General features: G+C 41.0%; 1 protein-coding gene across 8 annotated transcripts in view; it reads left to right on the forward strand.

Annotated features, from left to right (window-relative positions):
* FMNL2 (formin like 2) overlaps positions 1 to 25,368 on the forward strand; it is a 239,385-nt gene that overhangs the window by 174,854 nt on the left and 39,163 nt on the right. For 5 of the 8 annotated variants that reach the window (XM_073545620.1, XM_073545619.1, XM_073545618.1 and 2 more), the window contains exons 7-16: positions 3,537 to 3,645; positions 3,923 to 3,999; positions 7,316 to 7,409; positions 11,610 to 11,684; positions 15,587 to 15,697; positions 15,978 to 16,127; positions 17,630 to 17,731; positions 18,670 to 19,027; positions 19,232 to 19,438; positions 22,794 to 22,814. In XM_073545620.1, coding sequence (XP_073401721.1) covers positions 3,537 to 3,645; positions 3,923 to 3,999; positions 7,316 to 7,409; positions 11,610 to 11,684; positions 15,587 to 15,697; positions 15,978 to 16,127; positions 17,630 to 17,731; positions 18,670 to 19,027; positions 19,232 to 19,438; positions 22,794 to 22,814 — 1,304 coding nt within the window. The remainder of the gene's footprint in view (positions 1 to 3,536; positions 3,646 to 3,922; positions 4,000 to 7,315; positions 7,410 to 11,609; positions 11,685 to 15,586; positions 15,698 to 15,977; positions 16,128 to 17,629; positions 17,732 to 18,669; positions 19,028 to 19,231; positions 19,439 to 22,793; positions 22,815 to 25,368) is intronic. The other 3 variants (XM_073545623.1, XM_073545624.1, XM_073545621.1) reach the window with 1 other exon arrangement.

Consider the following 25,368-nt stretch of genomic DNA (forward strand, 5'->3'; position numbering starts at 1 on the left):
CCTGGTATAATGTCTCCCTTTCCCAATTTAATGTTGAACATCCTGGTATAATGTTGTAATGTTGTCCATCCTGTACATCTTCCTGGTATAATGTCTCCCTTTCCTGATATAATGTCCTCCATCCTGGTATAATGTCCCCCATCCTTGTATAATCTCCTCCTTCATAGGTCCCTTCCTGTAATAATGTCCCCCATCTTGGCCCCTTCCTGTACTAATGTCTCCATCCTGGTTTAATGCCTTCCATCCTGTACACCTTTTGGTATAATGTCTCCCTTTCCTGGTATAATCTCCTCCAGCATGGGCCCTTTTCTGTTATGATGTCCCCCATCCTGGTATAATCTCCTCCGTCCTGGGCACCTTCCAGTAAAAATGTCTTCTCCGTTTTTCAGTAACAAATGTAAAATATAAAAAATAAACAATCCTTCTTACCATCCTCTGCTCCCATTAAGTGTGGCGTTCTCTTCTAGAGCCAGTGCAGAAGCCGGAAAATGACTTTATTGTGCAAGCAATGGGCAGCGCATAATGTCACTGCCATGCGCTACCATTGACTGGCACGCCAACATCAGCTTCCTGCCTCTGATTGGCCGGCCATGTGTATTGCAGTGCGCCGCAATACATTTCAGCTTAGGCCGGGGTCACACTTGCGAGTGCAATGCGAGAAACTCGCCTCAATATCCGGCACTGCCACCGGCGGTTCGGACTGGAGCGTTCAGCTGCATTGAAAGATATGCAGCCGCACACTCCGTTCCCGAGTGCCGGTGGCAGTGCCGGGTATTGAGGCGAGAGACTCGCGCGAGTTTCTCGCATTGCACTCGCAAGTGTGACCGTGGCCTAACTGTGCATCTTCGGACTCGCATCCATCTGAAATAACTGCTGGCATCAATGGGACCTCTTCCACACGGGACTGGTCGTGATTGTGCACTTTTCCGTTAACCACGTGGTTCAACCCAAGAACGGGTTCTCGTTGCACCCTTGTTGTGGCCACACAATTCAGTGCACTGTTCCACTGACTTGTTTTGCCATCTTTCCCCAGACCAGAAGGTGGATGGAGATTGATGGAAAAGAAGTAGATGGGAAGGTGCACTGAACCATATGGCCATGGCAAGAGCGTGCTGCGCATCTGTGCTTGGTTTGATCAGTCATTTTATGCTGACACAATCCCTTCAAACATTAAGTTACTGATATTATATTATGCCGGATGCACCAGTTGTCAGGTAGCTGCTCCGGTCCTGGATTCGGCAGCTCAATGTCTGCTCCTGTGCTCGACATTTTTCTTTATAAATATGTGTAACATATTAGATTATAAAAAATGGCAACAATAGAATTAGTTTAGGGTCGTCCAGTCCATGTTCATCATAGCTAATCAGTTAATGTGGACCTTGTTACTATTTACAATACTCGCAGCTTTTTCCTCTTAAAGGCAAATGATGCTCGAACCTTGAAACGCTCACAGATAAGTGTCAGCGTAAATTAGGAATCAAACGTCTCCAGTAATTACTGGGCTTATGTAGCATTATGACACTTGAAGCTATTTCCGGTGCCCTGACAGACAGTAACCGAAGGCAGCCTGCAGACATTCATCAGTGCCGCCATGACAGCAGTGGAGCACCGTCAACCGTCTATAACAACAGCATACATTATAGATATGTTAGACCTGATGAGACTAGTGTACTTGGTGTAACTGGTGATGAAAAGCCATGCCATAATGGCTGTATAATCTTTTTATCAGAGTTTAAACTTAATCTTTGCCAATCTATCCGAATGACCGCTCCTCAGTGCCCCTCCTCCCTGCTGCTGAGATCTCACACTGCTCAGTATGAGCTGCAGCTGTCACTCAGGCTGGATGGGCGGGCACTGAATACACTTGCACTTATAACTTCTCTCACTCTATAACTGGACTCATAAAATGCTCATTTTATTATCAGAACTATACAATACAGCCATTCTGACATGGACTTTCAAAGTAAGTACACCGGCATCATCAGATGTTTAGAGAGCTATTTAATAATGTTTGCAGTGTGTATTGTGAAATCTCATGACAGATCCGCTTTAAAAGATCTCGTTTTAAATAATTTTTTATATCAGGCCGTCTTAGGATCCAGCAGCCTCTATTAAGAATAGAAGCTAAATGGTCACAGCCAGGTGTAAAAATAAAAAGTAGTCTTTACTTGCCCTTCCCGGCTCCAACGCTATGTGTCTGCTGCTGCCTTGGTGTTTGTTGATTGGCTGCAGTGGTGAGAGAAGAAATGGAAAATGTTGGACCTGTTATGCTCCACCCTTGTGTGTATTTAAAGGGAACCCATTTCAACACATAGAGGCAGTGGTGCGGTTGTGCTTGTATCCCAATTTGATACTTTGTGGTACAGTACAAAATAAAATTGTGGTACCGTGTTAGCCATAAAAATAGATGTAAATACTTATGTCCCCCCCAAAAATTGAGAAAAGTATGTTGCCGTCTCTTCTCAGTAATTCACTTGTAATCCAGCCTGATGAAGGGGCCTTTTGAGCCCTGAAAGCTTGCAAATATAATTTCTCTGGTTAGCCAATAACGGTATCACACCTTGAATACTTTTCTCAATTTTTTGGGGGGACATAAGTATTTACATATACTTTGTGGTAGGAATCCGATGAGTCTGTCATGAGAAATCTAGCGTAGACACCGTATGCAAATAAGACGGGGGGTGCATTTTGGTATGGCTTCTTACAGATGCAATGACACGCCCCCACAACACTTCCAGCCTGATTTGCATATGACTTCTACTTTAGATTTCTCATGGCTGGCACATCGAATCTCTGAAAAAAAGGAAATATTTGTTATTTACAGACAAGTGCCTATGGAGCCATGCCACTATTTTCATTTGTAAAAACAGGAGGACCGTTTCCCTTTAGCATTTCAATTAATATTCCCTATTTTTTTTTTTTAACCTAAAATAAGCCGTCATGTCTCCAAATGGTATGAACCTGCAGATATAGGGTTAATCTGCAGATTAATAGCGTACTAGAGCTTCCCGGGCCGCAGTACTGGAAGCACAACTGCTGGGAGAAATTAAACTTTATTCCTCCCTGGAGCCGCCGGCTTTCTGTCATAGAGGTGCATCTTCAGTCATTGCTCAGTACACAGTAAGTGGCAGCTGTAAGACACGCCTCTACTTTGATTGACAGCTAGCTCTGTATAGGTACACTGCTGAAAGAGCGGTCAGTCAAAGTGCCAGTTCATGGATATAGCCACCACACACAGATGAGCAGTGACTATAGCTTCTCTTTCGCACCTCTATGACTGAAAGCCGGCGGCTCCCGAGAGGAATAAAGTTAATTTTCTCCCAGTAGCCGGGCTTTCAGTGTGTTGGCAGTACAGCATTGTAACGCTATTACCCTGCAGATTAACCCTGCATCTGCAGGTTAATACTGTTTGAAAATTATGGCAGGTTCCCTTTAAGATGTAGTGACTTCTATATCAGCAGATGAGCAACCCTACAATAAGGCATTAGATACATATATGCTATGTACATTGACTCTATTAAACATTTGTGTTGCAGGTATAATACTTTGCCTAGTAGACGGACACTAAAAAATTCAAGATTAGTTTGTAAAAAGGACGACGTCCATGTCTGTGTCATGTGTTTGCGGGCGATCATGAATTACCAGGTAACGTCACTTATGTCAACAAATATTGTTATACACTTCGTTGCTGCATGAAGGAATCACAAGTGTGCGCCATAGCTCCACATCCACTGCATAGCCAGAAAATAAAACTCTTGTCTGCTTGTGGCCACCACTAGGGGGAGTTACGGCGCTCAATGCATACAGAGTATACCTTGATCTCAATAATAAGGCAGTATGCAGTGCCCCAATGAACGGTTTTATAATTTTCCACTTTCTATAATGAAATACTTTTTTTTTTTTTTTTTTTTCCTCTCTGCAGTACGGTTTCAACATGGTCATGTCCCATCCGCATGCTGTCAATGAAATTGCACTAAGTCTGAACAATAAAAACCCAAGGTGAGTATCTCAGGTATATGGAGTGGCGGTAACAAGTAATGTCCATGAAGCTATCAGGATACCAGTAGTGACATTACATCACAATCTCAGCTCAGCTACATCTGAGTAGCAGTAAAGATGAGGAGACTTGAAGCTGCAATCGTCCAATCAACTGTGCAGTACATAACAGGGCTTCAACACTGCTATGTATAGTGGGGAAAGATGTGGGCTCGGCGTGCAAACTCACACCAAAGGTAGGGACACGAGATATGACGTACATTAAAGATCCTGCAGGTGATTGACATGTCACTCACTATTGGGACAGACCTGTCAATCACCTGCAGCAGCGCTGGGCAGCCTGAATCAGGCGACAGCTTCCCTTTAATTGCTAATTGCATAAGATGTTGACAGATTATCTGGAATGTTTGCAAATTTTCATCATCTGTTCAGGTATCAGAGATCTCATTTTTTGTCTGTTTTTTTGGTAATGCAAATATTCGCATTCTCCATAATATAAATGCGTCATCTTTCCTTTTCTGCACAGTTCTGTGTCTCCGCTATGCCTCCTGGAAATGTATCAATAAAACAGCAATTAGATATTCTTATTGTATGTAACATAGTAACATAGTTTTGAAGGCTGAAGGAAGACCTTATGTCCATCTAGTTCAGCCTATTTTTAGTGCAGCTGTTCTGCATTGTTGATCCTGGGGAAGGCAAAAAACCCACAGAGTAGAAGCCAATTTTCCATAGGGAAAAAAATTCCTTCCCCTAAGCCGGGTCAACCATCTACCTATAATATTCTGTTATTCGTAACCTTCTATACTGTTACAAGAACAGCATCCATTCCTTTCTTAAATTCATTCAGTGAGTTGGCCATCACCACTTCCTCAGGAAGAGAATTCCAGAGCCTCACTGCTCTTACCGTGAAGAACCCTCTTCTATGCTGGTGCAGAAATTGTCTTTCCTCCAAACGAAGAGAATGCCCCCTTGATCTTGTCACAGTCCTTGGTACAAACAGTTCATTGGCGAGATCTCTGTATTGCCCTCTGATATACTTGTACTTATATATTAGGTCTCCCCTAAGTCTTCTCTTTTCTAGAAATAGACCTAATTTTGATAACCTTTCTGGGTATTGTAGTGAACCAACTCCATTCATCATTTTAGTAGCCCGCCTTTGAACACTTTCAAGTTCAGTAATGTCTTTCTTGAGCACCGGCATCCAAAATTGCACACAATCCTCCAAGTGTGTTCTGACGAGTGATTTGTGCAGAGGGAGAATTATGTTTTCATCTCGTGTCCCCAGACCTCTTCTAATGCATCCCATGACCCTATTTGCTTTGGTGGCAGCTGCCTGACACTGGGCACTCCAATTTAGCTTCTTATTGACTAAGATGCCTAAGTCTTTTTCCATGTCTGATTTCCCCAGCAGTTTCCCATTTAGTAAGTAATTGTAGCATCTGTTTCTCCTTCCCATGTGCATAACCTTACACTTATCTGTGTTAAACCTCATTTGCCATTTTTCAGCCCAATTCTCCAATTTACTCAAATCTGTCTGTAGTTGCAAACTGTCCTCCTTTGTGTTAACGACCTTACATAGTTTTGTATCATCTGCAAATACTGATATTTTACTGTGTAAGCCATCCACTAGATCATTAATAAATATATTAAATAGTAGGGGGCCCAATACAGAACCCTGTGGTCCCCCACTAGTAACCCTGGCCCAATCTGAGTATGCCCCATTAATAACCACTCTTTGTTTTCTATCACTAAGCCAGCTCCCTACCCATCTACACACATTTTCCCCTAGCCCAAGCTTTCTCATCTTACTTACCAATCTTTTATGTGGGACAGTGTCAGAGACAAAGGAACGGTAACGTTATTACCAGGAGGTGTAACAGAGGAACTGCGCAATGTACTGGATAAAGGGCTAGAGACTTGCTATTTTAGGAGAAATAGAGGAATTTAGTAAATTAGACAAGTCAGGAGCATAATAAATGGCCGCCTTGACTGTTAATGTTAAGAGCTCGGCAGCGAGCCGTGCGCTGGAAAATGCCTCCGTGAAAGCCGATACAAATAACTATATTTGATCGCTCGGTTAATGAAATGTGCCCTTAGTCTATTTCCTCCTGTGCTTGTGAATGGAGTTTATTACCAATCTGCCGGCAGAGATCCATTGCAGTCACGTTTATGTACTAGGTAACGGCACCATGAGGTGATCAATGCTCCCGCGGCCACCGTGCCTGCTAAATGAGGGACATGGTGTAATGTAAAGAGTTAAACACAAGCTTATATGAGGATCGTCAAGACTAGCGGTTTCCCGGTTTCTCCGGACATGGCGTCTGATGTCCCCTGTAGCATGAAGATCTCCGTCTGTCCCTGTCCTGTCGAGGCAAATGGCTTCTGCTCACTCCTAGACATTTGGTTGTGAAATTCTCCATAAGGCAAAATTAGGTCAGATATCTTGTGTCTACGGCCAGCAATATATAGAGATGATTTTGTTGTTTGGGGGGGTTAGCATTTTACAGCTTAAGAGCGGGAAGTCATACTTGGGGCTCGCTCACGACCAAGCACTATGCAATGTTTTATCGGATAGCACTCGGACCGATGTTATTCTATGGGGCAGCGCAGATCTGCATTTCTTTTTTCATGACGATTTAGGCTTAAGAAAAAATCGTGGCTCCGCAAATCGGATGCAACCAATCGAGTTTATGCTTGCGTGTAAAACATCGAACTGCGCTCCGATGTCAACCGAGTGCAGTTCGATTTCTGTAGATACATACAATGGAGAGGATGGAGAGAGTAAATTCTCCATCTTCTTACCTGTGATAATCTGATCACAGCAAACTGGCGCTCGGATCAAACTCTGAGCCGAGTGTCGTTAGGATAATCAACCCGATTCTCTCGGAAGAGCGAGTGAGCACTCATAGAAGAAAAAAGAAGCCATCCTTACCCTTTAATCTGCCGCACCGAAATACTCTGCTACACCGGAAGCGACGTCATGACTATACGATGTAATTGATTTACTGGGGTGTCGGATGACCGGTGGTCAGGATGTCATCTCTTCTGTTCCGGACCGCCAACGTTGGAGAAGAGGACAACCAATTTTTTTTTTAGTTTTACAGAGTCGAAAAACCTTTTAAGGTCACTTAAAGGGGTAACTATCACCTGTCCTCCTCTCCCCCCCCATGAAATAATCTTCTAGTACAACTCTATTATTCTTGTCCTATCAGCTCGGAGGGTGGAGAATTTCCCCATTCGTTGTAAGGGATGTAAGATTTATTGTATTATTTATATTGATTTTTTTTTTTTCTCTTTTCTTTTTCTTTTTTCCCTACAGAACAAAAGCACTCGTTTTAGAGCTGCTCGCAGCCGTCTGCCTTGTCCGAGGAGGACATGAAATTATTTTATCAGCATTTGATAACTTCAAGGAGGTAAAAAAAAACAAAACGTAATCCCACATTTCCTGTAGTCCAAGGAGAAGGCTCATGTTCTTAAGGGTTTATTGTGGTTTCCTCCTGAAATTAAATCTTGGTGATTTAAGTTATTGATAATGATTTATAAGACTGAAAAACATGGCAAAAAACCCCACAAAAGATGCAATTATAAAAAAAAAACAAACACAAAAAAAGAAAATAATAAAAATTTTTATTAAATAAAATAATACATGATTACAATGTATAGTAAAAACCTAAGATATAATTATAAAATATTGCAAAACAATAAACATTGGGATAAATAAAACTATATACAATGTATCATCAAAACAAAAAAATATACTATAAAACATAATCAAATTGAAAACAATTGATACAATCATAAATAATCATATAGTATAAGTAAAAATAAAGTATTAAATGCGTCATAAATTCATTGAAAGTGAAAATGTGAAGGATTCTGGATGACTTTTTGAGCTTGGTACGGTTGGGATAAAGGGTCTCCAATGGTTCCCTCTATATTTTAATTAAAGTAGCGTTATTTGCATGAGATAAGTGGCATCTCCGTGGTAACCACACAAAAATACTCCAGGGAATTTTTTGTTTTATGGTTACGTGTTGTCATACTGTCATGTGCTTTAGATATAGGAGCTCTCCTTGGATTTTCCTTTGTTAGAAAATAGGAACTTGTTTGTGTGTCAGTGTCTTTTTATAGATTGGTAATTGATTTTTTTTATGATTAAATTTTTTCCATGTATGGTAATAAAATGTTATACGATTATAAGATCAACTGTTGTTACTACTATATTTGTATTCTGTATCATTATTATTATTACTAGTATTATCAACATTATTATTTTTGTTGTGTTTTCTCTATTATTATAAGTAATATTATTATTAGTAGTAGTAGTACCATCATTATTATTATTATTATTATTATTATTATTATATGTAGTATCATAATTAGTAGTTATTTTGTTGTGATTTATTAATAATTTCTATTAGTCATAGTATTGTTGTTATTATTATTATTATTGTTATTTTCAGTAGCAGTAGTAGTATCGTCATTATTTTTGCTGTGATTTACTATTATTATCATTATTATTATTATTATTATTAGTACTAATAGTGGTGGTATCATCATTATCATCATTATTATTTTTGTTGTAATTCACTACAAAAAATAATACATAATAATGATGATAATATTACTACTACTAATAATATATAATACTACTTCTACTACTACTAATAATAATAATAAATATTATTATTGTGATTTATTATTATCATTATTTATTTTGGTTGTGATTTATTACTAATAGTAGTAGTAATAGTAGTCGTGGTATCATTATTATTTGTGATTATTTTTTGTTGTGAATTAGTAGTAATAGTAGTATTAGCTTCATTGTTATTTATTATTTTTGTTATGATTTGCTATTTGATTTAGCAGTAATAGTAATACCATCATTATTATTTATGAACATTTTTTTTTTGTTGCACGTTATCATTATTATTTATTACTAGCTGAAGAGCCCGGAGTTGCCTGGGCATAGTAACCAACTGTGGTTAGTTATAACAAATTATAATGATTATATTGCACATAAAAACATTTCACATCATATATTCAACACTACAGATTTGCAACACAAATTAACTAAACGATAACCTAAGTATCCTCTCCTGTGTGATACTTTCTGCTGAGCCATGTATCTAATCCTCTCCTGTGTGATACTGACTGCTGAGCCGTGTACCTTATCCTATCGTGTGTTAATGACTGCTGAGCTGTGTACCTAACCCTATCCTGTGTGATACTGACTGCTGAGCCGTGTATCTAATCCTTTCCTGTGTGATACTGACTGCTGAGCCGTGTATCTAATCCTATCCTGTGTGATACTGACTGGTGAGCTGTGTATCTAATCCTATCCTGTGTGATACTGACTGCTGAGCTGTGTACCTAACCCTATCCTGTGTGATACTGACTGCTGAGCCGTGTATCTAATCCTATCCTGTGTGATACTGACTGCTGAGCCGTGTATCTAATCCTCTCCTGTGTGATACTGACTGCTGAGCCGTGTATCTAATCCTATCCTGTGTGATACTGACTGCTGAGCCGTGCATCTAATCATCTCCTGTGTGATACTGACTGCTGAGCCGTGTATCTAATCCTATCCTGTGTGATACTGACTGCTGAGCTGTGTATCTAATCCTCTCCTGTGTGATACTGACTGCTGAGCCATGTATCTAATCCTATCCTGTGTGATACTGACTGCTGAGCCGTGTACCTAATCCTATTCTGTGTGTTACTGACTGCTCAGCTGTGTGTCTAATCCTCTCCTGTGTGATACTGACTGCTGAGCCGTGTATCTAATCCTATCCTGTGTGATACTGACTGCTGAGCCGTGTATCTAATCCTATCCTGTGTGATACTGACTGTTGAGCCGTGTATCTAATCCTATCCTGTGTGATACTGACTGCTGAGCTGTGTATCTAATCCTTTCCTGTGTGATACTGACTGCTGAGCCGTGTATCTAATTCTATCCTGTGTGATACTGGGCTCCCCCTGCAGTCTGTGTCAGAGGGTGGTCTGTGTTGGCACGGTAATAAATTGTGCTATTTCCAGCTTTACAGAAGGACGATAACACCATAGAAATGATAAGAATAATAGGCCTCAGTTACTACAACTGTCTACAAAGAAAACTGTTGCTGATAGCAGCCAATCACAGTTCATTATTCATCTGTTAAACGGCTCTGGGACAGCGTGGCGAGTTTTGAGTGGCGACTTTTGTGTTTCGGCTTTTATGTGGCGAGGTTGGTGTATGTGTGGTGAAATGTGTGCTGAGGGTGGTATATGTGTTGAAGCACGTGGTAGTGTGTGGCGCATTTTGTGTGTGTTCATATCCCCGTGTCTGGTGAGTATCCCATGTCAGGGCCCCACCTTAGCAACTGTACGGTATATACTCTTTGGCGCCATCGCTCTCATTCTTTCAGTCCCCCTTGTTCACATCTGGCAGCTGTCAATTTGCCTCCAACTCTTTTCCTTTCACTTTTTCCCCATTATGAAAATTGTTTGGTGAATTGGAATGCGAGGGGTTAAAATTTCACCTCACAACATAGCTTATGACGCTCTCGGGGTCCAGACGTGTGACTGTGCAAAATTTTGTGGTTGTAGCTGCGACGGTGCGGATGCCAGTCCCGGACACACACACACACACACACACACACACACACACACACACACACACACACACACACACACACACACACACACATACATACATACATACATACATACACACACACACACACACACACACACATACATACATACATACACACACACACATACACACATACATACATACATACATACACACATACACACATACATACACACACACACATACATACATACACACATTGAGCTTTATTTATTAGATTATTATATGGTGCATCTGGATTTATAAAATGATTGGCTTATCTTTCGAAGAGTATTTTAATATTCAATAGGTCGGGGGGGGCGACTCAATCATTTGAGGGGGCCACAGTGTTCCAGTCCAAATGAATAGGACTGAGGTGCAAAGCAAGGCATGGCCACTATTAAGAATATGGACCTTTGCCTGGTAGCCAATAAAAAGGACGCTGCATCCCCTTTAAGTACCTGATTGGCAGAAGTGCCTGGAGTCAGATTTCCAGATCTAAAGACCCCTTTACATTTAGCGATGCACCAGCGATCCCAACAACAATACGACCCGGTCAGGATCGCTGGTGCATCGCTAAATGGTCGCTAGTGAGCTGCCACACAGGCAGATCTCACAGCGATGGAGCGACGCAGCAGCGATTGTTACTTACCTTTCAGACGTGGCGATCCTGACGTCCTCCCGCCCGCGTCCACGCGTCGCTCGTCGGCGCCAGCAGGAGGCGCCCAACGAGAAATGGAGCTGCACGATCTCGCGAGATCAGCGACGGACAGCGGGGGAGCCGGTCGGAGGTAAGTATCACACATAGCGATATCGCTGCTGCGTCACAAAATCGGTGACGCTTTAGCGATATTGCTAGCGATATCGCTATGTGTAAAGCCCCCTTAACACTGACGGACAATCAGAAGCTTAGGCCATCAGTCTGTAACCAATTCTGTCATCAACTTTAGGCCGGCGTACAGTATATTGACAATTCTTTCTCTTTTTCCCCTTCCAGGTGTGTGGTGAGAAACAACGCTTCGAGAAGCTCATGGAACATTTCAGGAATGAAGACAACAATATAGATTTCATGGTAATGTTCTCACCGTTCACCCTCATTTCCATTAAATAAAGTTGACGCAAACTTAAATTCTTGTGTTTTGGACTAAAAATCATTTTTGCAGTTGGGTTTCAGTAAACATTTTGCCCAGTTTTCGGTTTTTACAGGCTCTTTGTTTTCCTGCATTTTCAACTTTGATGTAGTTTGTCGTCATAAATCTGCTGAGAGGAGCGCGGGAAAAGACAGATAAGATTCGCGAGCTCCCCATCAGACTGTCAAAATGAGCTCCCTGACAGATTCTCAGTTAACTCATTCTGCAGCCAGTAATAAACAAAGAGCAACAAAGAGGCTATAAAAGGCAAATGGTGCTACATTTTTAATGAAACCCTATTGCAAAAAAATGATTTTTAGTCCGAAATACATGCATTTAAGAAAAAAAAGACATTTTATTAGCTTAAAAAATGGGTCCATGGTGGTCCTAAAATGAGAAAAAAAAGATACTCACATACCAGCCCCCTCTGGCTGACCTAAAAAAATGTCTGTTAGTATAAAGTGATGGACAAAAATAAAGAAAGTACAAAGCTGCAAGATTGCCGAATTACACCACACCAAATTTAACGTAATTTGCAAAATGAATTGAAAAAATAAAAATAGGAGAAAAAGATTAAAGGGGTTGTGTGGCCACGATATATTGATGACCTATCCTTAGTATAGGTTAATAGTATCAGATCGGTGGGGGTGCGACATCCGGCTCCTTCACTGATCGGACGTTTTTTGCTCTGGATTGGCTCTAGTTAATGTGTAGCAGCCGCTGCCGGGTGCTGCAGAACAGCTGGTGCTAGTGATGATATATTGTGACCGGATAACGTCTTTAATATCTAATTTTTTAAAATTTGACAACTGAATTTATTTTATTATTTTTTAACTGTGACCATTAAATGGGAAATAATCTGTCAGTGAGGGTCTGTGAGAAGAAAGGGCACATCCTCTTTAAGGATGTGCCCTTTCTTCTCACAGACCCTCACTGACGGATTATTTCCCATTTACATGTAGTTACTTCTCCTGCTCTTTGCTACTACGGGAAAACTACTGTCAGACCCCATTGGATTTTGGGGACATCATCGTCACCAACATTTCTGGAGGCGTTTAAGCTTCACCTCAACCGGGTGGCACAAAAGGGTGTTTAAGTCACCTCTTAACCCAGCCCTTTTTCCCGCCTTATATATGCCTTACCCACTTTTGACCTTCAAGGGAGTAGTCTAATTTTCGACATCTATGGATTTGGCTTCCACCTCTATAACTCCAGAATAGGGGACCATTGACACCCATCTCGTCTGGTGGACCGGTATAAGAATGGAGAGGTGGTCTGGCATGTGCATGACTTTCTTCGGGAGCAACAAAAACAGCATCCTTTCAAGTGGAAAAAGAGATCCACACACATGTATGGCCACTTTTCCATTTATATGCGGTGGTCAGCAGCCACTTAACCGGGCTGGTTTAGTGTCAAGGGAGCCTCATTCTGGATATAGAAGTGGCTACTGCCTCTGGAACCCGCATCAGTCATGTGCCTATACATGGTACCTTCTGTAAGATATAGAGTAGACTGATAGTTGCCCTTTTAAAGGGGACTTCTCACTCACCATCAATATGTATTTTTTTATAACTTGATGTAAATGCCGCTGTTCTCCTGAATCCGGCGTTAATTTTCTTTTGTTCCTGCGCCTCTCCGTTCCTGAGATATAGCCCATTCTTCCCTGCATATACAGTAAATGCAGTCTTGTTAGCCAATGGGGCGAGGTCTACAGAGAAGCACCGATGGCCATGCCCACTTGTATAACAGCAGTAGATCTATATACAAGAGGAAAAAAAGGGCCATATCTCAGGAATGGAGAGGCGCAGGAGCAAAAGAAAAGCAACGTCGGATTCCGGAGAACAAGGGCATTTACTCCAGGAAAAATAACACATTTATGGCAAGTGACAGGTTCTCTTTAAAGGGGTTGTCTTAGGTTTATAAAAGGGTTTGTCCTTCCCTCCCCTTTCTAGGGCAACTCTTCTATTACAGTATTGGGGATGAGCTGCAATGTCAGCTGTAGCTCATATACAGGAGAAAATCCCTTTAAAAATGTCAGCCATCTCCTCTGATACTGTTAGCGTTAGAATTGTGCTTCAGGCCCCAAACACCTGGTTGATGAAAAACAATAGATTAGGAATTAATGATACGTCTGTGAGGAATAGTCGTTACCGTCAAAAGAAGCCGTTACCTCGAGATGAACTTTACCGGATCTGGATCTTATGAAGGAAGAAGAAAACAAGGAAGAAAAAAAATGTTCAGGTCATCAGCACCATCAAGATGGAACGTTCTGCCACAGTATTCAGGAGGATGTGTATACCGCCGGCACTGTCCTCGCGTGACCGATGATAAAGGACGTGACATCTGTTTAACCCTTTAGGACCATAAATATGAAATGCACTTTTATATGGACGTTTCCAAGTCCTATTTTATTATCAGAATCACATCTGAGCAGAGATCTAAGCAGCCTGCAGGAAAGTGTAGATTTCTACCATTTGACTGTAAATCTGTCAGAAGATACAACCCCGTCTGTAATCTCTGCACGGTCTGCATCACTGCTTAAAGGGATTATCCCATAATTAATGTTTGTCACGCTAATGCAATCTCTACTGATCCTAATCTCGTGTCATGGACATATTTACTTGTAGGGAACTATAGACAGAGCTGAAAATCTCCCATCTCCCATTCACACACAATAGGATAAAGTTCTGTGTAACTGCAGTCACCACTAGAGGGAGCTGGCGTGATACAAAGGAATATTGGGTTCAATGTATGGATCTGTATACAGTGAGGTCAGAGGTGCATATAGATTGGTATTATACTCTTAAATTGGAGACAAATCAAGTCAAGTGCGCCAGAATTCTGGCAAAGTTTGCACCAAAATAATGACTTCCTTGACTTGTACCATAATTCCGCATTTTAAACACCGTTTGTGGCTTTCCCAACAAGTGGGCGACATCACTTTGCCGAAAAGGAGCACTGTTTAGCAGAAAAGCGTGCCCCAAAAAATGCAGGAAAATTTCGTCTTTTAGTGGGAATTCATAAAACAATTTTCGCCAGGAAACTTCCGTTAAAAGTTAGAACTTTTTTGGGAAACAAGAACTTTTGCAAAATTGTATCAACTTTTGGTGTTTTTAAACCAGAACGTCTCACGATGTTTGATATTTTTGGGCTTTTGTTAAGATATTACACCTCTATCTAAAAATATTTCTCCATTTTTTTATTTTACACCACTGTCTTTAATTGATTGAGTTTGTGAATTTTTTTTTTTTTTTTTAAAAACGTTGCAATTCGTAAACTCACTAAAACCTCATTTGTTTGGCAAATCACAGACACTTTTAAAATTGTCAAGAGGCGACAAACTGCAAAAAAGTTTTTTTTTTTTAAATTCTGGTAAAATGGCACTTCAAAATCTACAACTTTTTGATTCCAGTGGGTTGATTGATACATGCCCCTCCTTTGTACATTTCTGTGGCGCACGCCTCTAATTAAATTTGGCGCATCGCTCCCTTCGTAAAAACTGAGAAACAAAACGCCATTTCAGATCCTCTCGGAATTGACAGGTTCCCCTTTCCATCAAATTTAAATGGATATCCATATACAAACCCCCCACCTGGCGGTATGACATGGCCAATCTTAAAGGGACAGTAAGGAATGACTATGAATGGCAACGCTCATAACCAGCGAGCAACGTTAAAAAATAATTCCAGGGTGGCACGAAGAGAAAAGTCGAAATGAAGTCCTAGGACAGGGGTGATGGGTGGAGAATCCATGGGAGTATTGTATGCACTAGGACGCTTTTCTGCACACTTTGCAGAATCTGTAATTAGTTAACCCCTTTAATGCTGTCTGTGGCTTCTTGCAGGTTGCCTGTATGCAGTTCATTAATATCGTAGTCCATTCAGTAGAAGACATGAATTTTAGAGTCCATCTTCAATTCGAGTTTACCAAATTAGCCTTGGATGAATTCCTGGATGTAAGTATATTTAGTTGTAGGAAGAATTTACTTTTATGGCCGCATGTTGCATTCAATGTTTTAAGTTTGTATCTGTTTGAACGACCAAGAAAAAAGCATTAATCAGGTTCGATTTTACCGACCGATCATTTGGTCTCCATGTAGGTCACTTGTCCGACTTCTCCCATTGATAGTAACATCATGGTGGAAGCAGATCGGTGTCCCTGGCAGCTATTGATTGTGCATGGTTAGCACCTAATAACCGGCTTTACTCCTAATATAGATCTTTCTACCTTTATAGAAACTGAAACACACGGAAAGTGACAAACTTCAGGTCCAGATCCAGGCTTATCTGGATAATGTGTTTGACGTGGGGGCTCTCCTGGAAGATGCAGAGACCAAGAATGCTGCGCTGGAAAGAGTTGAAGAACTGGAAGAAAACATCTCTCATGTGAGTAAAAGCTTGGAGATCTCAGTATTGGACCCCAGGGTGAAATAATTTGGCCATGAAAAGTGCATTAATACTGCGACTCAAGACCTTAAAGCATCTAAAGACAATTTATCATGGTCACAGATTACATTTGTTCTCTATTTTTCCAAATATTTTCTCCTCTACTCATTTTCACCACCTTTTTTAGTATCAGCTGTTAAAAGGAGGGTAGTAAGGAAAATGACGATTGCTCTGAGATAATCTCTTGGTTTAGAACAAACAAAAATATAATGACTGTAATACTACATCCTTTTGCCAGAAATATAACTTCTATCATGCTGCTATCTATGCAGAAGATAATAGCTAGAATATTATACTGTCCTCTATGCAGAATCATATAACTACTATAATACTGCCCCTATGTACAAGAATATAACTACTATAATACTGCTCCTATGTAGCTGCGACTATCTAGTTGTTTTTTATCCTGCTCTACTCACCGTGATCCAATAAAGGTATTTCCTTGAAGCTTATGCGCTGCATTTTCTAGCTTATTTTACTATAATACTGCCCCTATGTACAAGAATATAACTACTATAATACTGCCCCATGTACAATAATATAATTACTATAATACTGCCCCTATATACTAGAATATAACTGCTATAATACTGCCCCTATGTACTAGAATATAACTACTATAATACTGCTCCTATGTACAAGAATATAACTACTATAATACTTTCCTCTATGTACAAGAATATAACTACTATAATACTGCTCCTATGTACAAGAATATAACTACTATAATACTGCTCCTATGTACAAGAATATAACTACTATAATACTGCTCCTATGTACAAGAATATAACTACTATAATACTTTCCTCTATGTACAAGAATATAACTACTATAATACTGCCCCTATGTACAAGAATATAACTACTATAATACTGCTCCTATGTGCAAGAATATAACTACTATAATACTGCTCCTATGTACAAGAATATAACTACTATAATACTACTCCTATGTACAAGAATATAACTACTATAATACTGCTCCTATGTACAAGAATATAACTACTATAATACTTTCCTCTATGTACAAGAATATAACTACTATAATACTGCTCCTATGTACAAGAATATAACTACTATAATACTGCCCCTATGTACAAGAATATAACTACTATAATACTGCTCCTATGTACAAGAATATAACTACTATAATACTACTCCTATGTACAAGAATATAACTACTATAATACTGCTCCTATGTACAAGAATATAACTACTATAATACTGCCCCTATATACAAGAATATAACTACTATAATACTGCCCCTATGTGCAAGAACATAACTTCTATAATACTAATTTTTGTTATCATTTGTCTAGAAAGTGCTTAGGGTTGTGCTTGGTACAGATATTCTGAGGGCCGCTGAACTAAGCAGTGAGTTAATCTTACATTCTGATACCTTTACATATTTATTTTTGTAATTTTTTTCTTCAATGTTCACAGCTTTCTGAAAAACTACTAGACACAGAAAATGAAGCTATGGGGAAAATTGTAGAACTGGAAAAACAGCTTATGCAAAGACATAAAGAACTGGAAGTTGCCCGGGTACGATTTTTATTGTCGATGTAATGCTTATATTGAAATAATTGCAGCCATAGACACATAAGGAGCTGACGTATACACTGCAGTCTGTGCACTTACTGAAACCTAACCCGTACCCATATTGCCGTCACAACTGTGAGGCAGCCATTGTACCGTGTACAATTCCTTGTGCTTTTTCTTTTTGTCAAATTCTTCCCAATTCCACTAAGGGGTCACTATCGGCTTATACTCTAGAGGACCTGGTACACCAATGGGAACCATGGGACCCCACAATAACTTATAGGTCCTCAAACCTCTCCAGATGGGACCCCATAATAACATACAGCTCCTCAAACTTCTCCAGATGGGACCCCACGATAACAGGTCCTCAAACCACTTCAGATGGAACCCTACAATAACAGATAGGTCCTCAAACTTCTCCAGATGGGACCCCACAATAACAGGTCCTCAAACCTCTCCAGATGGGACCCCACAATAACAGGTCCTCAAACCTCTCCAGATGGGACCCCACAATAACAGGTCCTCAAACCTCTCCAGATGGGACCCTACAATAACAGGTCCTCAAACCTCTCCAGATGGGACCCTACAATAACAGATAGGTCCTCAAACTTCTCCAGATCGGACCCCACAATAACAGACTTAAGGTCCTAAAACATTAAAGTCAGCTGGACCCGCCCGTATTGTGAAGATCCACCGGCCATTGAGAGTCCAGCCCACAGTTATCTAAGACAATGTGAACTGAGCCTAAAGCTGGCCATACATGTTAGACGGTTGTCAGCCAAATGATTTTTCATCCGATCATGCAGCTGACAGCCATCTCGGCCATCTCTCCCAGACACAGGAGTCAAATTATGCTTACAAAATTAGTGTTAATACTTTGTGTGTCGAAAGATGTATTTTTCCACAGTTAATCCAAATTGGCTCTTTTTATTTATGCACAGGAAGTCTGTAAAGATGCAAACACCCAGGTGCACACTTTACGGAAGATGGTCAAGGAAAAAGAGGAGGCCATTCAGAGACAATCTACTCTGGAAAGAAAAATCCATGAACTGGAGAAGCAGGGATCACTTAAAATTCAAAAGAAAGGCGATGGGGACATTTCTATTACAGCACTGGTGGCATCAGGGGCTGTTGTGCCGTCAGGTACCGATGTATTGAGTGATTCATCATCCGCCATTGGTACTTCACAGTCAGGTTCTTCAGTTGCCGGAGGAGCTTTATCAAATGTATCAGGAATATCCCTACCATCAGCACAAATGCCGCCACCTCCACCACCTTTGCCCTCAGAACCAGGATCCGGTAAGTGTTGTCATAGTCTTTGATTGGTAAATTCAAAACTAAGATGAAACAATCTTGATTTGAGGTGAACATTGTAATTTTCCACAATGGAAGAACATGTGCATTGTCCATAACTTCTTAATTTTTTTCATGGACATCATGCCTGTTTGCACAAAATATTCCTGAAAATATTAAAACACCAAACACTTTTGCTACTCATTTCAGTTGAAAATGGACCAACGCCATCTACAATGCCTCCTACTCCACCGGCTCCACCTCCACCACCTCCTCCTCCACCACCTCCTCCACCAGCACCACCTCTTCCAGGTCCAGCGATGGACCCTCCTATACCTCCTCCACCTCCTCCGCCAGGAGCTCCTCCTTTACCGGGATCTGCCTCACCCACAGTTATATTTAACTCAGGACTTGCAGGTAATAGAACATACTACACCTGTTATATATCTGAAGTTTTATTTCCTAGAGGTCTAGGATAAATGTAGGGGTTCATATCTGATAGTCTAAGATATGTTAAATCAGATGAGAGGGGCTCATGAAAAAAACAGATAAAAAAGTTAAAACTGCAAACCATTTTAGCGAGCTCCCCAGACAATGCAATATGGAGGCTATAGAAAGCAAACGGTGCAACATCTTTAATGAAACCCAGTTGAAATTTTTTTTAACCTAAATGACATGCATTTAAGTAAAAAAAAAACAAAACAAAAACCCTTTAAGGTCTCAGAAAACCTCTCTAATTTTCTTGCAGACCCTACAAAAGTTCAAGAAACATTTAAAGATATCTGATAGAGGAGAGACAATTGGGAAGTTTATGGGGGACTGCCATGGACCTAAATTAGGTCCATGGCGGTTCCCAATATTCCTATCAAAGGAGCTACATGAAAAACTTAGCAATATTGCACCTTACATACTCAACTGTGGTATATTTGGCATCCTGGTTTATTGATTTCCTTACAATAAGTTTCATGTTGTTAAAAAAATTCCAAATAGATCCATAATCTGCTGATATCTGTAGTTGGAGATTTCTGGTCTTTTTTCCTTTTAAAGTTGCCGCTGACTAATAAAGGCGAGTCATAGTCCGTATTGGCTGCTTTATTCCCACATGATTAGGTTATTTGCTAAGTGATTTGTTGTGCGGTGTGCAGGAAGTGCATGACCATGAGTCATCTTATTGCCTTATATCCCAGGTGATAACGCGCTGATGTCACATCCTCATACTCGGAATACTTCTACACGTACTGTACAAGATGCTCACAGGTTCTTGGACTCCATAAAGCTATACATCTATGTTTACTTTTTTACTGAACATTATACATATGGCACAGGAAATGCAATATTCTGTAGAACACATCACTGTTTATTTAAATTTAAAGGGAGTGTTCTTTGAAGTCAGAAAATGCTACAAAACAAGAATTATGTCTGTACTCATCACTTCAGTCCCCCCTGCTGTTCCAGCACTAACACTTTGGTGGTCTTTACCAGGGTCGGAAGAATAACAGTTCCCTCATCCAATCATATGACCACTGAAGCCACTGATTGGTTTCAGTGGTCAGGTGATTGGAAGGGGATTTCATCACTTCTGGTAATAGGCTGGAGTGTAGGGTAATTCGAAGGGGTAAGAAATGCTTACTTCTTTACTTGAAAATATTCCCTATGCTAAGGCAGATTTTGTAAAGTTCTGAAAAAAAACTTTAATTCTGCTCAGGGACCCAAACTTACTTACTCAGGTGGGAGCTGTGAAGGTTCACTTGTTAAAAAAAGGTCCTGATTATATACAGCTCTGGCAAAAAATTAAGAGACTACTTTCAAATGTTCAGTTTGTCTGATTTTTCTCTTTATAGGTATATTTTTGAGTAAAATGTAAATTGCTCTTTTAGTCTACAAATTTCTGACAACGTCTCTGAATTTCCAAGCAAAACATGTTGTATTTTTTTTCTGACAAAGAAAAATGGTCAGAAATAAAAAAAACCTCAGTGCTTTCAGACCTCAAATAATGCTAAGGAAACAAGTTCATAATGATTTAGAAACAGCAATATTAATGTTTTAACTCAGGAAGAGTTCTGAAATCAATATTTTGTGGAATAACCATGATTGTTAATCCCAGCTTTCCTGCATCTTGGCTGCTTTTCACCAGTCTCTCACACTGCTTCTGGCACAAAAATGTAAGCAGTTCTTTGTTTGATGGCTTGTGACTGTCCATCTTCCTCTTGATTACATTCCAGAGGTTTTCAATGGGGTTCAGCTCTGGAGAATGGGCTGCCCATGACAGGGATTTGATGTGGTGGTCTCTTAATTTTTGCCAGAGATGTAGATACCCTTAGTGAATAATGTAGAAATGCAAAAGCCCCAATTAGTGTTCCTAATTACTAATGGAGATGAGCGAATCAATTTAATGTGAATTTTAGGAAATCGCAAATTTTAAGAGCCTGGCAAATGTGAACAATATGTGATTCACTTTGCTCAAATTGTCTAAACTGGCCAGCGCTATTTTACACAATGCATTAAATGGTATTAACCATAGAAGGCTTAAATGACCTCAGATGTGAACGGTTGGCTTTCCCATAATGCTTTACAACTATTACATCACATGGTATAGCATAGCCAATCAGGAGACACTATCATAGCCTGTAAAAAAGCCAAGGCAGGGATACTGAGGTTTCTTTGGTGAATCTGGACGGATAGCGAGAAGACCTCACAGCTAAGCAATATAGATAGGGGAGAGAAAGCTGTAAAACACTGAAGAAAGTATACAGATAGTGTGTGACAGTACAGCAGTGTCGAACGGTTACCACCCGTTTACCTATAGCCATACAGTATATGTTGAGGTCACTTTTACATTACCATGGCTGTATTTGTGGTAAAGAGGCTGAAAAGGGTTGGATATAGTCCTTGGGGACCTCAGGGTGTTACACACTTTTTCATGACAGTTAGTGGCTGTGCAGTTACTTCAGTTCCCTTCTGATATATTTTCCGCAAATTGAATTTCCTGAAAAAATTTCAAGAGATTCACTCACTTTTAGTTTGCACCATTAATGTTGGCAATTTTGGGATGTTTTGACCTCACAACTGGAACAGTCCCGGCAATCCAGAGATTTTTGACAAGTATTGTATTCCACTCCCCTTGCTCAATGAACCCACTAAATATAAGGTAGGGCCTGAAAGTGATCAGCTGCAATCTGTCCGGAGCCTGGAGTCAAGTGTCCAATTTCCCTGTAGCGCCTCCACAGGAGAAATAAGACCGGATCCAATAAGCCCAGTGTGTAGTCTATGTGATGCATGGACAGTACGGGTCCTCCAGAAGAGTCACTCTTCAGAGCTGTCGCTCTCCACTCTGGCTGATACATGAGGGTCCTGGGTCCCCCCACTATATAATGAATGGTTTTCACAAACCTTGCTACCCCTCTTCCCCTTTATAGCCCCTGCAGCAGTGTCCGTCCATTATGTATTAGTTACATTAGATTAGGAGATTAGTTTATGTTGATTGCTTCTAGATCTTAATCTTGGCTTCAGAGCCAACCACGGATTAATGTAATTTGGAAACCGTATATAGCTCCGGATATAGAAAAATCCTCAACAGCAAAGCGAAATCACGTCTAATTGGCTTACAAGACGTTTTACTCCGCGCCAGAGAATGCATGTCTGCAAAAGTGTGTGCACTGACCTAGTGTTGTATCTGCTGTTAACCCATCGTGTAGTGATGCACTGGTGGGCTATTATTAATATATAACCTGTGACATTAACCTCTCTCCTTGTTTTTACGCTTCCGCCAAAGACGGGCCGATCAAGCTATTCTGTAGGTTTCCCTCCTTCCCCTGTACTGTACTGATCCCCTCCACTACATCTCGTTTTGCACGTCTTGTCATAACAGTATTTCATTTTGTACATTTTATTACATTTAAAGCAGCACCCCAGCATTTTTATTTTTCACATGTAATGTTTACTCTCTCCCTTATACATATTAGCTGTGTAATTTGTTTTATCCCACCTCATTTACATTTACCTTTGTCCCACACTTTAATTATAGGTTGTAGGGTCATGTGATCGCTAGTCTGGCAACCGGTCATGTACATGCTAATGCATAGACAGGAAGTCAGTTTCTGGTTTCCTGTAAACTACAGGATGACATCATCACCTATCAGATCTTTCCTGGCAGCTCTCAGTCTCCTCCTCTCCCAACCCAGCTCCATTCTCCCCGCCCCTTTTAGAAACAGTTGTCCTGATGGATCCAGTACCTTTACGAAGGTTCTGTCACCACTCCTGACATGTTTGTTTTAGCACATACTCCGATTAATCAAGAAATGATGCTTCCAGAGCATCTTTTCTTTATTATTCTTCCTGACATTATTCCTCCTTGAAATGTATTCATAAATTGTCATAAATTGACAACTGGGTGTCGTTGTCAAAGGGGTGTGTTCCTGCAGACTCATCTGTGACGCCCCTGAGGGTTCAGTCGCCACAGAGGTACTGCACCTCCTTCTGAGGTGTGGTACCCCACCATCCAGGTAAGGTGGAGACACCTGACCACGCGCCAACGCCTGCACCCCACACCACAAAGTAGCGTAGCAAAGCACCTTCCGCGGCTCCCTGCTTGGAGTGTAGCATAGCACCCCTTGGTGGCTCCCTGCTTGGAACACGAAACGTGCTGGGAGGTGGGTGGAGTTTAGTTCACAGAAAAGAGCGGGAAGAGTTGAGTCAGTCAGTCTTTCATTCAGTCAGTGAGTGAGGATGTAGAAGGACAGAGAGTGAGAAAGAGAAGATCCCTGGGAGAGGGATGGAAGAAGGAAGTGCTGCAGCAGGCCACAGTGATCTGGGTCTGCTGGCACAGGAAAGAGACAGAGAAAGGAAGCTCGATTCTCCATTGGAAAGAAGGATTTAGTACGGAACGTAAGGAGAATAGGAGGACTAAGGATCAGGGTTGGAAGAGAGAACCCTTTTTCAAGTTCTAAGCGCAAGGCTGGGGTCCCGTCCCTGAGGTTGTACGGATACTAATGGTCCTGCAGCAGACACCGGAGGAATAGAAATAGTGACCACTTTATTCCCACACAAGACTTGGGGGCACAACAGCAACGATAGTGAGCCAGGACTAGGTAGTAAGGAGTCCCCGAAGCAGACTACAGCTGTCTGCCGTACAAGTAGAGTTCACAGGAACATCTGACAGGAGGAACTCCAGTGTAACTCAGTACTGTGAGTACTTCACTAAAGGCGCTAAGAGGGAGACGTTCAGAAAAGGCACATATGTTGGCGGAGTGTGGGAAAGGAGTACTTCATCTTGCCTGGAAGTTGGCTGAGCTCCTGAACCCTTCCAGAAAAGACCACGAACTGGAAGGGTTCTTCTCTAACCCTAATCCTTAGTTCTCTTCTTCTCCTCACGTTCCGTACTAATCCTTTCCTTCTTATGGAGAGTCAGGCTTTTCTATCAATGTTTCTTTCCTGTGCCAGCGGACCCAGGTCACTGAGGTCGGCTGCAGCACTTCCTTCATCCATCCCACTCAGGGGATCTTCTCTCACAGACTGACCTCGTCAGACTCCTGTGACAAACTGACCCAATCCTACACTCTTCCCGCTCTTTTAGTGCAGACTAAACTCCACCCGCCTCTCAGCACGCTTCGTGTTCCAAGCAGGGAGCCACCAAAGGGTGCTTTGCTACACTACTATGTTGTGTGGGATGCAGGTGTTGGAGTGTGGTCAGGTGTCTCCACCTTACCTGGATGGTGGGGTACCACACCTCAGGAGGAGGTGCAGTACCTCTGTGGCGACTGAACCCTCAGGGGCGCCACATACCCCCCATTAAACACAGCACGTCCGCGAGCTGTAAAAGAAGCAAAGATGGACAAATACAGGAACATACAATATATTTATAATGCTAATTAAACAGTTCATATCTAAACTTCCCAATGTGGGAGGCACTCATTCTTGAACGTTACAAACAATTTTAACTAACTATCTATGTTCTAATACAGTACCTAATTCAAAAGTGCTTTTCTACTTCCTATTGTTAACCTTAAGTGACAACCGTTGATGCCTGGTTCGTCACCTGCATTTTTCAAATCTTTATCTCTATTCAAATCCTTCATCTCTTTACTAAAACATTCCTATTAGTCATTGCTATTAACTAGATTCTATATAAAAGCTGTTCTCTAACTATTAAGACTTTCATAAGGCACATTATAAAATACTTCACATCAAAACGTCAATAATTCTTGTAAGTGCTGGACTCCGCTCCCAGCCGGGATCTCTTGCAGTGTCCTTTTGGTGGGAGCCATGCTCCAAGTGAGGTAGTCCTTATTCCAAAAAGGGCTATGTAAAACCAAGAGAGGGCACCTAAAGAGGTGCAAGTATATACATTA

Source organism: Dendrobates tinctorius, unplaced genomic scaffold (assembly GCF_039654945.1).
Source record: "Dendrobates tinctorius isolate UK_male_01 unplaced genomic scaffold, ASM3965494v1 ptg000143l, whole genome shotgun sequence".
NCBI classification, from domain to species: domain Eukaryota; kingdom Metazoa; phylum Chordata; class Amphibia; order Anura; family Dendrobatidae; genus Dendrobates; species Dendrobates tinctorius.